Source organism: Chiloscyllium plagiosum, unplaced genomic scaffold (assembly GCF_037043375.1).
Source record: "Chiloscyllium plagiosum isolate Xiang-an unplaced genomic scaffold, Cpla_swu_hap1 HiC_scaffold_53X, whole genome shotgun sequence".
Taxonomy (NCBI): Eukaryota; Metazoa; Chordata; class Chondrichthyes; order Orectolobiformes; family Hemiscylliidae; genus Chiloscyllium; species Chiloscyllium plagiosum.
The window spans coordinates 27910935-27925140 of NW_028270191.1; the positions used below are offsets into that span (position 1 = coordinate 27910935).

The 14206-nt window shown below is 59.8% G+C and overlaps 1 protein-coding gene across 1 annotated transcript in view; it reads left to right on the top strand.

Annotated features, from left to right (window-relative positions):
• Positions 1–653: 653 nt before the first annotated feature.
• LOC148134716 (transmembrane protease serine 12-like) overlaps positions 654–14206 on the top strand; it is a 29143-nt gene continuing 15590 nt past the window's right edge. Inside the window, exons 1-2 of the mRNA XM_087985506.1 lie at positions 654–764; positions 2394–2592. Coding sequence (XP_087841632.1) covers positions 665–764; positions 2394–2592 — 299 coding nt within the window. The 5' untranslated portion in view covers positions 654–664. The remainder of the gene's footprint in view (positions 765–2393; positions 2593–14206) is intronic.

The window sequence follows — 14206 nt, forward strand, 5'->3', positions numbered from 1 at the left end:
GGGTGGGTTGGGGGTGATCTCACTGTCAGCCCCTCCCCCAACCCCCGTACAACAAAGAATCATTGTGAGACCACCCCAGGTGCAGTTTGACCCGGGGAGAGGGGGGAGTGGGGAGGGAGAGGGGGGGGGGGGGGTGTGGGGAGGGAGAGGGGGAGGGGGATCTCATCAGTACTTGTGGGGTGGGGGGGGGAGAGAGAGAGAGCGTTTAGTGGTGGTGTCGTCAGATTCGGGTGCTGGGGTGGGGGGGAAAGAGGAACTGCAGAAGTAAACCAGATCACCTCCCCTCCACCCCCCACCCCCCCTCGCCCCCACCACGTGTCCCAATACTCAGGCACCCCCCACCCACCCACCCCTCATCCCTCCCCGTTAACGTTCCCTCGACGCCCGTCTCTGGTACTGACCCCAGGCCGTGGGGTGGGGTGGGGTTTTGAGGGGTGGGGGTGTTCCGTTGACATGAACCCCTGAAGCTCTCTAGCCCGGCTCTGCGCCTTTCTTCTCCCCCCCCCCCCCCACCCCCATCACCCCCTCGCTCTCCCTCCCACCCCTTCACAGGTCTGGCGGGGTAGGGTTGGGTGGGGAGCTGAGGGAGACGCGCGGGACGTTGCCGGAGGTGGTGGGTTTTTTTGGCGCGAGGGGGGTGGGGTGAGTGCGTCGGAGCTGAGGCATGGGTCCAGGGAGACTGTGGCCCTTCCTCCTCCTCCTCCTGGTGCTGTCCTTCACCGGGCTCCTCTCTCAACCCGTGGCCACCGTTACCAAGAACCCAGGTGAGACTGGGGTGGGGGAGTGTTTGGGCTGGGGTGGGGGTGTCTCTCTCTCTCTCTCTCTGTGTTTCTGGGTCACTATCTGTTACTCGCCATTGACCACTCTCTGTCTCTCTCACTGTCTCTCCCTGTTCCTCCTTCCCTCCCTCCCTCTTTCTTTCTGTATCTTTCTCTCTCTGTCTCTCGCTCTCGGTATTTCTCTCTCTGTCTCTGTGACTCTCTCTGTCTCTCTCTCTCTTTCACTGCGTGTCTCTCTCTTTCTATTCCTCTCTCTCTCCCTGATTCTTTCTCTCTATCTCCCCTCTCTCTATGTCTCTCTGTCTCTCCCTCTCTTTGTTGTCCCTCTCTCTCTCTCTGAGTCTTTCTCTTTATCTCTATCTCTCTCTGCCTGTATCTGTCTCTCTCTGCCTCTCTCTCTCTTTGCCTGTCGCTCACTGTCTGCCTGTCCCTTTCCCTCTGTCTGTATCTCTCTCCCTGTATCATTCTCTCTCTCTCTGTCTGCCTGTCCTACTCCCTCTGTCTGTCTCTCTTTGTCTCCCTCTGAGTCCCTTTCCCTATCATTCTCTCTCTCTGTCTGTCCCTCTCTCTCTGTCTGTCCCTCTCTCTCTCTCTCTGTCTGAGTCTCTCTCCCAGTATCATTCTCTCTCTCTCTCTGTCTGTCCCTTTCTCTCTCTCTGTCTGTCCCTCTCTCCCTGTATCATTCTCTCTCTGTCTGTCCCTCTCTCTCTGTGTCTGTCCCTCTCTCCCAGTATCATTCTCTCTCTCTCTCTCTGTCTGTCCCTTTCTCTCTCTCTGTCTGTCCCTCTCTCCCTGTATCATTCTCTCTCTGTCTGTCCCTCTCTCTCTGTGTCTGTCCCTCTCTCCCAGTATCATTCTCTCTCTCTCAGTCTGTCCCTCTCTCTCTGTCTGAGTCTCTCTCCCTGTATCATTCTCTCTGTCTGTCCCTCTCTCTCTGTGTCTGTCCCTCTCTCCCTGTATCATTCTCTCTCTGTCTGTCCCTCTCTCTCTGTGTCTGTCCCTCTCTCCCAGTATCATTCTCTCTCTCTCTGTCTGTCCCTCTCTCTCTGTCTGAGTCTCTCTCCCTGTATCATTCTCTCTGTCTGTCCCTCTCTCTCTGTGTCTGTCCCTCTCTCCCAGAATCATTCTCTCTCTCTCTGTCTGTCCCTCCCTCTCTATCTGAGTCTCTCTCCCTGTATCATTCTCTCTCTCTCTCTCTGTCTGTCCCTCTCTCTCTGTCTGTCCCTCTCTCTCTCTCTGTCTGAGTCTCTCTCCCTGTATCATTCTCTCTCTGTCTGTCCCTCTCTCTGTCTGAGTCTCTCTCCCTGTATCATTCTCTCTCTCTCTGTCCCTCTCTCTCTCTGTCCCTCTCTCTCTCCCTGTATCATTCTCTCTCTCTCTCTCCCCCGTATCATTCTCTCTCTCTGTCCCTCTCTCTCTCCCTGTATCATTCTCTCTCTCTCTCTCTCCCCCGTATCATTCTCTCTCTCTGTCTCTGTCTCTCTCCCCCGTATCATTCTCTCTCTCTCTCTCTTCCCCGTATCTCTCTCTCGCTCCGTCTCTCTCTCTCTCTCGGTCTCTCTCTCCTGTATCGCTCTCTCTCTCTGAAGAGGCTGTCCCTTGCTGTCTCCCCAGACTGCGGCCTACGTCCCCTGATGGGTGACCCAGTGTCCAGCCGGATAGTGGGTGGGCAGGACGCTCTGCCCGGCGCCTGGCCCTGGCAGGTCAGTGTCCAGTACAACCAGCGCAATGTCCAGCAGCATGTCTGTGGAGGAATCATTATCGCTAAGCGATGGGTCCTCACTGCAGCTCACTGCTTTTGCGACCGGAAAAGGTGCGTATCGGAAACGAAGGGACTGAGGGTCAGTGCTGAGGGAGTGGGCGCTGTGGGAGGGTCAGTGCTGAGGGAGGGTCAGTGCTGAGGGAGGGTCAGTGCTGAGGGAGTGGGTGCTGTGGGAGGGTCAGTGCTGAGGGAGCGGGTGCTGTGGGAGGGTCAGTGCTGAGGGAGCGGGTGCTGTGGGAGGATCAGTGCTGAGGGAGTGGGTGCTGTGGGAGGGTCAGTGCTGAGGGAGTGGGTGCTGGGGGAGGGTCAGTGCTGTGGGAGTAGGTGCTGTGGGAGGGTCAGTGCTGAGGGAGTGGGCGCTGTGGGAGGGTCAGTGCTGAGGGAGGGTCAGTGCTGAGGGAGCGGGTGCTGAGGGAGGGTCAGTGCTGAGGGAGTGGGTGCTGTGGGAGGGTCAGTGCTGAGGGAGTGGGCGCTGTGGGAGGGTCAGTGCTGAGGGAGGGTCAGTGCTGAGGGAGGGTCAGTGCTGAGGGAGTGGGTGCTGAGGGAGGGTCAGTGCTGAGGGAGGGTCAGTGCTGAGGGAGCGGGTGCTGAGGGAGGGTCAGTGCTGAGGGAGTGGGTGCTGAGGGAGGGTCAGTGCTGAGGGAGTGGGTGCTATGGGAGGGTCAGTGCTGAGGGAGTGGGCGCTGTGGGAGGGTCAGTGCTGAGGGAGGGTCAGTGATGAGGGAGGGTCAGTGCTGAGGAAGTGGGTGCTGTGGGAGGGTCAGTGCTGAGGGAGTGGGCGATGTGGGAGGGTCAGTGCTGAGGGAGGGTCAGTGCTGAGGGAGTGGGTGGTGTGTGAGGGTCCGCGCTGAGGGAGTGGGTGCTGTGGGAGGGTCAGTGCTGAGGGAGGGTCAGTGCTGAGGGAGCAGGTGCTGAGGGAGGGTCAGTGCTGAGGGAGTGGGTGCTGTGGGAGGGTCAGTGCTGAGGGAGTGGGTGCTGTGGGAGGGTCAGTGCTGAGGGAGTGGGTGCTGTGGGAGGGTCAGTGCTGAGGGAGTGGGCGCTGTGGGACGGTCAGTGCTGAGGGAGTGGGTGCTGTGGGAGGGTCAGTGCTGAGGGAGCGGGTGCTGTGGGAGGGTCAGTGCTGAGGGAGTGGGTGCTGTGGGAGGGTCAGTGCTGAGGGAGTGGGTGCTGTGGGAGGGTCAGTGCTGAGGGAGGGTCAGTGCTGAGGGAGGGTCAGTGCTGTGGGAGGGTCAGTGCTGTGGGAGGGTCAGTGCTGAGGGAGGATCAGTGCTGTGGGAGGATCAGTGCTGAGGGAGGGTCAGTGCTGAGGGAGGGTCAGTGCTGAGGGAGTGGGTGCTGTGGGAGGGTCAGTGCTGAGGGAGTGGGTGCTGTGGGAGGGTAAGTGCTGTGGGAGGGTCAGTGCTGAGGGAGAGTCAGTGCTGAGGGAGTGGGCGCTGTGGGGGGGTCAGTGCTATGGGAGGGTCAGTGATGAGGGAGGGTCAGTGCTGAGGGATTGGTGCTGTAGGAGGGTCAGTGCTGAGGTAGTGGGCGTTGTGGAGGGTCAGTGCTGAGGGAGAGTCAGTGCTATGAGAGGGTCAGTGCTGAGGGAGGGTCAGTGCTGAGGGAGTGGGTGCTGTGGGAGGGTCAGTGCTGAGGGAGGGTCAGTGCTGAGGGAGGGTCAGTGCTGAGGGAGTGGGTGCTGTGGGAGGGTCAGTGCTGAGGGAGCGGGTGCTGTGGGAGGGTCAGTGCTGAGGGAGCGGGTGCTGTGGGAGGATCAGTGCTGAGGGAGTGGGTGCTGGGGGAGGGTCAGTGCTGTGGGAGTGGGTGCTGTGGGAGGGTCAGTGCTGACGGAGCGGGTGCTGTGGGAGGGTCAGTGCTGAGGGAGTGGGTGCTGTGGGAGGGTCAGTGCTGTGGGAGGGTCAGTGCTGTGGGAGGGTCAGTGCTGAGGGAGGGTCAGTACTGAGGGAGTGGGTGCTGTGGGAGGGTCAGTGCTGAGGGAGTGGGTGCTGTGGGAGGGTCAGTGCTGAGGGAGGGTCAGTGCTGAGGGAGGATCAGTGCTGAGGGACTGGGTGCTGTTGGAGGGTCAGTGCTGAGGGAGCGGGCGCTGTGGGGGGGGGATCAGTGCTGAGGGAGAGTCAGTGCTATGGGAGGGTCAGTGATGCAGGAGGGTCAGTGCTGAGGGAGTGGGTGCTGTGGGAGGGTCAGTGCTGAGGGAGTGGGTGCTGTGGGAGGGTAAGTGCTGTGGGAGGGTCAGTGCTGAGGGAGAGTCAGTGCTGAGGGAGTGGGCGCTGTGGGGGGGTCAGTGCTATGGGAGGGTCAGTGATGAGGGAGGGTCAGTGCTGAGGGATTGGTGCTGTAGGAGGGTCAGTGCTGAGGTAGTGGGCGTTGTGGAGGGTCAGTGCTGAGGGAGAGTCAGTGCTATGAGAGGGTCAGTGCTGAGGGAGGGTCAGTGCTGAGGGAGTGGGTGCTGTGGGAGGGTCAGTGCTGAGGGAGCGGGAGCTGTGGGAGGGTCAGTGCTGAGGGTGCGGGTGCTGTGGGAGGGTCAGTGCTGAGGGAGCGGGTGCTGTGGGAGGGTCAGTGCTGAGGGAGTGGGTGCTGTGGGAGGGTCAGTGCTGAGGGAGTGGGTGCTGTGGGAGGGTCAGTGCTGAGGGATTGGGTGCTGTGGGAGGGTCAGTGCTGAGGGAGTGGGTGCTGGGGGAGGGTCAGTGATGAGGGAGTGGGTGCTGTGGGAGGGTCAGTGCTGTGGGAGGGTCAGTGCTCAGGGAGGGTCAGTGCTGAGGGAGTGGGCGCTGTGGGAGGGTCAGTGCTGAGGGATTGGGTGCTGTGGGAGGGTCAGTGCTGAGGGAGTGGGTGCTGGGGGAGGGTCAGTGATGAGGGAGTGGGTGCTGTGGGAGGGTCAGTGCTGTGGGAGGGTCAGTGCTCAGGGAGGGTCAGTGCTGAGGGAGTGGGTGCTGTGGGAGGGTCAGTGCTGAGGGAGTGGGCGCTGTGGGGGGGTCAGTGCTGAGGGAGAGTCAGTGCTGCGGGGGTGGATGCTGTGGGAGGGTCAGCGCTGAGGGAGTGGGCGCTGTGGGAGGGTCAGTGCTGCGGGAGTGTCAGTGCTGCGGGGGTGGATGCTGTGGGAAGGTCAGTGCTGAAGGAGTGGGCGCTATGGGAGGGTCAGTGCTGAAGGAGTGGGTGCTGAGGGAGGGTCAGTGCTGAGGGAGTGGGTGCTGAGGGAGGGTCAGTACTGAGCGAGTGGGTGCTGTGGGAGGGTCAGTGCTGAGGGAGCGGGTGCTGTGGGAGAGTCAGTGCTGAGGGAGCGGGTGCTGTGGGAGGGTCAGTGCTGAGGGAGTGGGTGCTGTGGGAGGGTCAGTGCTGAGGGAGCGGGTGCTGTGGGAGGGTCAGTGCTGAGGGAGTGGGTGCTGTGGGAGGGTCGGTGCTGTGGGAGGGTCGGTGCTGTGGGAGGGTCAGTGCTGAGGGAGGGTCAGTGCTGAGGGAGGGTCAGTGCTGTGGGAGGGTCAGTGCTGAGGGAGCGGGTGCTGTGAGAGGGTCAGTGCTGAGGGAGTGGGTGCTGTGGGAGGGTCAGTGCTGTGGGAGGGTCAGTGCTGAGGGAGGGTCAGTGCTGACGGAGTGGGTGCTGTGGGAGGGTCAGTGCTGTGGGAGTGGGTGCTGTGGGAGAGTCAGTGCTGAGGGAGTGGGCGCTGTGGGAGGGTCAGTGCTGAGGGAGTGGGTGCTGAGGGAGGGTCAGTGCTGAGGGAGCGGGTGCTGTGGGAGGGTCAGTGCTGTGGGAGGGTCAGTGCTGAGGGATGGTCAGTGCTGTGGGAGGGTCAGTGCTGTGGGAGGGTCAGTGCTGTGGGAGGGTCAGTGCTGAGGGAGGGTCAGTGCTGAGGGATGGTCAGTGCTGTGGGAGGGTCAGTGCTGTGGGAGGGTCAGTGCTGAGGGAGGGTCAGTGCTGTGGGAGGGTCAGCGCTGAGGGAGTGGGTGCTGTGGGAGGGTCAGTGCTGAGGGAGTGGGTGCTGTGGGAGGGTCAGTGCTGAGGGACGGTCAATGCTGTGGGAGGGTCAGTGCTGAGGGAGTGGGTGCTGTGGGAGGGTCAGTGCTGTGGGAGTGGGTGCTGTGGGAGGGTCAGTGCTGAGGGAGAGTCAGTGCTGCGGGGGTGGATGCTGTGGGAGGGTCAGTGCTGAAGGAGTGGGCGCTGTGGGAGGGTCAGTGCTGAGGGAGTGGGTGCTGAGGGAGGGTCAGTACTGAGCGAGTGGGTGCTGTGGGAGGGTCAGTGCTGAGGGAGCGGGTGCTGTGGGAGGGTCAGTGCTGTGGGAGGGTTAGTGCTGAGGGAGGGTCAGTGCTGTGGGAGGGTTAGTGCTGATGGAGCTGTTAGTGGGATATTCCTGCTATCTGAACATTAGCCCAGCAAAACACTGTCATCAGCTTTTGCCCCATGTTCATATCTCAGTGACCTTCTCAGCCTTCACCAGATCCCTCTAAACCTTAACCTGCACCCGCTAGCTTTCTGATTCCCTGCCCCTGGGTGTGGGGGTGGGGGGAGGTGGGGAAGGAAGACAATAGACGCTCATTCAGCGCATGGCCCTCGCGCTTTCATACAGCTGAAAGCATCTGATGGTTCTGATAGCTCCTTGAAAGTGGAGTCGCAGGTCGATAGGATAGTGAAGGAGGCGTTGGGTATGCTTTCCTTTATCGGTCAGAGTATTGAGTACAGGGGTTGGGAGGTCATGTTGCGGCTGTACGGGACATTGGTTAGGGGCCCCTGTTGGAATATTGTGTTCAATCCCGGTCTCCCCGCTACAGGAAGGATGTTGTGGAAGGGTTCGGAAAAGATTGACGAGGATGTTGGAGGGTTTGAGCTACAGGGAGAGGCTGGACAGGCTGGGGCTGTTTTCCCTGGAGCGTCGGATGCTGAGGGGTGACCTTATAGAGGTTTATAACATCATGAGGGTGGGGAAAATAGACAAGGTCTTTTTCTCCCTGGGGTGGGGGGAGGCTGAGGGGTGACCTAATAGAGGTTTATAAAATCACGAAGTGGTGTGGATTGGGTAAATAGACAAGGTCTTTTCCCCCTTGGGGTGCGGGGGGGGAGTCCAGAACTAGAGGGGGGTAGATTTAAGGTTAGAGGGGGAACAGGGACCCGAGGGGCAACGTTTTCCCCCAGAGGGTGGTGCGTGTGTGGGAGGGGCTGGCAGAGGAAGTAGTGGGGTCTCATGGTCAATGGGAAAGGGTCTGGGGTCTCACAGTCAATGGGAAAGTGTTTCACGGTCAGTGGGAGAGGGTCATGGATCTCCCAGTCAATGGGAGAGGGTCTGGGGTCTCACGGACAATGGGAGTGGGTCTGGGGTCTCACAGTCAATGGGAGAGGGTCTGGGGTCTCACGGACAATGGGAGTGGGTCTGGGGTCTCACAGTCAATGGGAGAGGGTCAGGGATCTCCCAGTCAATGGGAGAGGGTCTGGGGTCTCACGGACAATGGGAGAGGGTCAGGGATCTCCCAGTCAATGGGAGTGGGTCTGGGGTCTCACAGTCAATGGGAGAGGGTCTGGGGTCTCACAGTCAATGGGAGAGGGTCTGGGGTCTCACGGACAATGGGAGTGGGTCTGGGGTCTCACAGTCAATGGGAGAGGGTCTGGGGTCTCACGGACAATGGGAGAGGGTCTGGGTCTCACGGACAATGGGAGTGGGTCTGGGGTCTCACGGTCAATGGGAGTGGGTCTGGGGTCTCACGGACAATGGGAGTGGGTCTGGGGTCTCACAGTCAATGGGAGAGGGTCTGGGTCTCACGGACAATGGGAGTGGGTCTGGGGTCTCACGGACAATGGGAGTGGGTCTGGGTCTCACAGACAATGGGAGTGGGTCTGGGTCTCACAGTCAATGGGAGAGGGTCAGGGGTCTCACGGACAATGGGAGTGGGTCTGGGGTCTCACAGTCAATGGGAGAGGGTCTGGGGTCTCACAGTCAATGGGAGAGGGTCTGGGGTACTCACGGACAATGGGAGTGGGTCTGGGTCTCACAGTCAATGGGAGTGGGTCTGGGGTCTCATGGTCAATGGGAGTGGGTCTGGGGTCTCACGGACAATGGGAGTGGGTCTGGGGTCTCACAGTCAATGGGAGAGGGTCTCGGTCTCACGGACAATGGGAGTGGGTCTGGGGTCTCACGGTCAATGGGAGTGGGTCTGGGGTCTCACGGACAATGGGAGTGGGTCTGGGGTCTCACAGTCAAAGGGAGAGGGTCTGGGTCTCACGGACAATGGGAGTGGGTCTGGGGTCTCACGGACAATGGGAGTGGGTCTGGGTCTCACAGACAATGGGAGTGGGTCTGGGTCTCACAGTCAATGGGAGAGGGTCTGGGGTCTCACGGACAATGGGAGAGGGTCTGGGGTCTCACGGACAATGGGAGTGGGTCTGGGGTCTCACGGACAATGGGAGTGGGTCTGGGGTCTCACGGACAATGGGAGTGGGTCTGGGTCTCACAGTCAATGGGAGTGGGTCTGGGGTCTCACAGTCAATGGGAGTGGGTCTGGGGTCTCACGGACAATGGGAGTGGGTCTGGGTCTCACAGTCAATGGGAGTGGGTCTGGGTCTCACGGTCAATGGGAGAGGGTCAGGGGTCTCACGGACAATGGGAGTGGGTCTGGGGTCTCACAGTCAATGGGAGTGGGTCTGGGGTCTCACGGTCAATGGGAGAGGGTCAGGGATCTCCCAGTCAATGGGAGAGGGTCTGGGGTCTCACGGACAATGGGAGTGGGTCTGGGGTCTCACAGTCAATGGGAGAGGGTCAGGGATCTCCCAGTCAATGGGAGAGGGTCTGGGGTCTCACGGACAATGGGAGTGGGTCTGGGGTCTCACAGTCAATGGGAGAGGGTCAGGGATCTCCCAGTCAATGGGAGAGGGTCAGGGATCTCCCAGTCAATGGGAGAGGGTCTGGGGTCTCACGGACAATAGGAGTGGGTCTGGGTCTCACAGTCAATGGGAGTGGGTCTGGGGTCTCACGGACAATGGGAGAGGGTCTGGGGTCTCACAGTCAATGGGAGTGGGTCTGGGGTCTCACGGACAATGGGAGTGGGTCTGGGGTCTCACGGACAATGGGAGTGGGTCTGGGGTCTCACGGACAATGGGAGAGGGTCTGGGATCTCCCAGTCAATGGGAGAGGGTCTGGGGTCTCACGGACAATGGGAGTGGGACGCATGGTCAATAAGAGATTGTCTGAGGTCTGACGGTCAATGGGCAAGGGTCTAATGGACAATGGGAGTGGATCTGGGATCTCATGGTCAAGGGAAAGGGTCTCACGGATAATGGGAATGGGACTGGGATCTCACGGTCAAGGGAAAGGGTCTCACGGATAATGGGAATGGGACTGGGATCTCATGGTCAATGGGAGAGGGTCAGGGATCTCCCAGTCAATGGGAGAGGGTCTGGGGTCTCACGGACAATGGGAGTGGGTCTGGGGTCTCACAGTCAATGGGAGAGGGTCAGGGATCTCCCAGTCAATGGGAGAGGGTCTGGGGTCTCACGGACAATGGGAGTGGGTCTGGGGTCTCACAGTCAATGGGAGAGGGTCAGGGATCTCCCAGTCAATGGGAGAGGGTCAGGGATCTCCCAGTCAATGGGAGAGGGTCTGGGGTCTCACGGACAATAGGAGTGGGTCTGGGTCTCACAGTCAATGGGAGTGGGTCTGGGGTCTCACGGACAATGGGAGAGGGTCTGGGGTCTCACAGTCAATGGGAGTGGGTCTGGGGTCTCACGGACAATGGGAGTGGGTCTGGGGTCTCACGGACAATGGGAGTGGGTCTGGGGTCTCACGGACAATGGGAGAGGGTCTGGGATCTCCCAGTCAATGGGAGAGGGTCTGGGGTCTCACGGACAATGGGAGTGGGTCTGGGTCTCACAGTCAATGGGAGTGGGTCTGGGGTCTCACGGACAATGGCAGTGGGTCTGGGGTCTCACAATCAATGGGAGAGGGTCAGGGATCTCCCAGTCAATGGGAGAGGGTCTGGGGTCTCACGGACAATGGGAGTGGGTCTGAGTCTCACAGTCAATGGGAGTGGGTCTGGGGTCTCACGGACAATGGGAGTGGGTCTGGGGTCTCACAGTCAATGGGAGTGGGTCTGGGGTCTCACGGTCAATGGGAGTGGGTCTGGGTCTCACAGTCAATGGGAGTGGGTCTGGGGTCTCACGGTCAATGGGAGTGGGTCTGGGGTCTCACGGTCAATGGGAGTGGGTCTGGGATCTCCCAGTCAATGGGAGTGGGTCTGGGCTCACGGTCAATGGGAGTGGGTCTGGGATCTCCCAGTCAATGGGAGTGGGTCTGGGTCTCACGGTCAATGGGAGAGGGTCTGGGTCTCACAGTCAATGGGAGTGGGTCTGGGTCTCACAGTCAATGGGAGTGGGTCTGGGGTCTCACGGTCAATGGGAGTGGGTCTGGGGTCTCACGGTCAATGGGAGTGGGTCTGGGGTCTCACAGTCAATGGGAGTGGGTCTGGGTCTCACAGTCAATGGGAGTGGGTCTGGGTCTCAGTCAATGGGAGTGGGTCTGGGTCTCACGGTCAATGGGAGTGGGTCTGGGTCTCACGGTCAATGGGAGTGGGTCTGGGTTCTCACAGTCAATGGGAGTGGGTCTGGGGTCTCATAGCCAATTGGAAAGGATCTCACAGACAATGGGAGTGGGTCTGGGATCTCCTGATCAATGGGAAAGGGTCACACGGTCAATGGGAGTGGGTCTGGGGTCTCATAGCCAATTGGAAAGGATCTCACAGACAATGGGAGTGGGTCTGGGATCTCATGATCAATGGGAAAGGGTCACACGGTCAATGGGAGTGGGACTGGGATCTCACAGACAATGGGAGTGGGTCTGGGGTCTCACGGTCAATGGGAAAGGGTCACACGGTCAATGGGAGTGGGACTGGGATCTCACGGTCAATGGGAGTGGGACTGGGATCTCACGGTCAATGGGAAAGGGTCTCACGGTCAATGGGAGTGGGTCTGGGATCTCACCGTCAATGGGAGTGGGACTGGGATCTCACGGTCAATGGGAAAGGGTCTCACGGTCAATGGGAGTGGGTCTGGGATCTCACCGTCAATGGGAGTGGGTCTCACAGTCAATGGGAGTGGGTCTGGGGTCTCATGGTCAATGAGAAAGGGTCTCACAGACAATGGGAGTGGGCCTGGGATCTCATGATCAATGGGAAAGTGTCTCATGGTCAGTGGGAGTGGGACTGGGATCTCACGGTCAATGGGAGTGGGTCTGGGATCCCACGGTCAATGGGAAAGGGTCTCACGGTTAATGGGAGTGGGTCTGGGTCTCATGGTCAATGGGAGTGGGTCTGGGGTCTCATAGTCAACGGGAAAGCGTCTCACAGACAATGGGAGTGTCTGGGATCTCAATGATTAATTGAAAAGGGTCTCATGGACAATGGGAGTGGGAGTGGGATCTCATAATCAATGGGAGAGGGTCTGGGTCTCACGGACAATGGGAGTGGGTCTGGGGTCTCACGGACAATGGGAGTGGGTCTGGGTCTCACAGACAATGGGAGTGGGTCTGGGTCTCACAGTCAATGGGAGAGGGTCAGGGGTCTCACGGACAATGGGAGTGGGTCTGGGGTCTCACAGTCAATGGGAGAGGGTCTGGGGTCTCACAGTCAATGGGAGAGGGTCTGGGGTACTCACGGACAATGGGAGTGGGTCTGGGTCTCACAGTCAATGGGAGTGGGTCTGGGGTCTCATGGTCAATGGGAGTGGGTCTGGGGTCTCACGGACAATGGGAGTGGGTCTGGGGTCTCACAGTCAATGGGAGAGGGTCTGGGGTCTCACGGACAATGGGAGAGGGTCTCGGTCTCACGGACAATGGGAGTGGGTCTGGGGTCTCACGGTCAATGGGAGTGGGTCTGGGGTCTCACGGACAATGGGAGTGGGTCTGGGGTCTCACAGTCAAAGGGAGAGGGTCTGGGTCTCACGGACAATGGGAGTGGGTCTGGGGTCTCACGGACAATGGGAGTGGGTCTGGGTCTCACAGACAATGGGAGTGGGTCTGGGTCTCACAGTCAATGGGAGAGGGTCTGGGGTCTCACGGACAATGGGAGAGGGTCTGGGGTCTCACGGACAATGGGAGTGGGTCTGGGGTCTCACGGACAATGGGAGTGGGTCTGGGGTCTCACGGACAATGGGAGTGGGTCTGGGTCTCACAGTCAATGGGAGTGGGTCTGGGGTCTCACAGTCAATGGGAGTGGGTCTGGGGTCTCACGGACAATGGGAGTGGGTCTGGGTCTCACAGTCAATGGGAGTGGGTCTGGGTCTCACGGTCAATGGGAGAGGGTCAGGGGTCTCACGGACAATGGGAGTGGGTCTGGGGTCTCACAGTCAATGGGAGTGGGTCTGGGGTCTCACGGTCAATGGGAGAGGGTCAGGGATCTCCCAGTCAATGGGAGAGGGTCTGGGGTCTCACGGACAATGGGAGTGGGTCTGGGGTCTCACAGTCAATGGGAGAGGGTCAGGGATCTCCCAGTCAATGGGAGAGGGTCTGGGGTCTCACGGACAATGGGAGTGGGTCTGGGGTCTCACAGTCAATGGGAGAGGGTCAGGGATCTCCCAGTCAATGGGAGAGGGTCAGGGATCTCCCAGTCAATGGGAGAGGGTCTGGGGTCTCACGGACAATAGGAGTGGGTCTGGGTCTCACAGTCAATGGGAGTGGGTCTGGGGTCTCACGGACAATGGGAGAGGGTCTGGGGTCTCACAGTCAATGGGAGTGGGTCTGGGGTCTCACGGACAATGGGAGTGGGTCTGGGGTCTCACGGACAATGGGAGTGGGTCTGGGGTCTCACGGACAATGGGAGAGGGTCTGGGATCTCCCAGTCAATGGGAGAGGGTCTGGGGTCTCACGGACAATGGGAGTGGGACGCATGGTCAATAAGAGATTGTCTGAGGTCTGACGGTCAATGGGCAAGGGTCTAATGGACAATGGGAGTGGATCTGGGATCTCATGGTCAAGGGAAAGGGTCTCACGGATAATGGGAATGGGACTGGGATCTCACGGTCAAGGGAAAGGGTCTCACGGATAATGGGAATGGGACTGGGATCTCATGGTCAATGGGAGAGGGTCAGGGATCTCCCAGTCAATGGGAGAGGGTCTGGGGTCTCACGGACAATGGGAGTGGGTCTGGGGTCTCACAGTCAATGGGAGAGGGTCAGGGATCTCCCAGTCAATGGGAGAGGGTCTGGGGTCTCACGGACAATGGGAGTGGGTCTGGGGTCTCACAGTCAATGGGAGAGGGTCAGGGATCTCCCAGTCAATGGGAGAGGGTCAGGGATCTCCCAGTCAATGGGAGAGGGTCTGGGGTCTCACGGACAATAGGAGTGGGTCTGGGTCTCACAGTCAATGGGAGTGGGTCTGGGGTCTCACGGACAATGGGAGAGGGTCTGGGGTCTCACAGTCAATGGGAGTGGGTCTGGGGTCTCACGGACAATGGGAGTGGGTCTGGGGTCTCACGGACAATGGGAGAGGGTCTGGGGTCTCACGGACAATGGGAGAGGGTCTGGGATCTCCCAGTCAATGGGAGAGGGTCTGGGGTCTCACGGACAATGGGAGTGGGTCTGGGTCTCACAGTCAATGGGAGTGGGTCTGGGGTCTCACGGACAATGGCAGTGGGTCTGGGGTCTCACAATCAATGGGAGAGGGTCAGGGATCTCCCAGTCAATGGGAGAGGGTCTGGG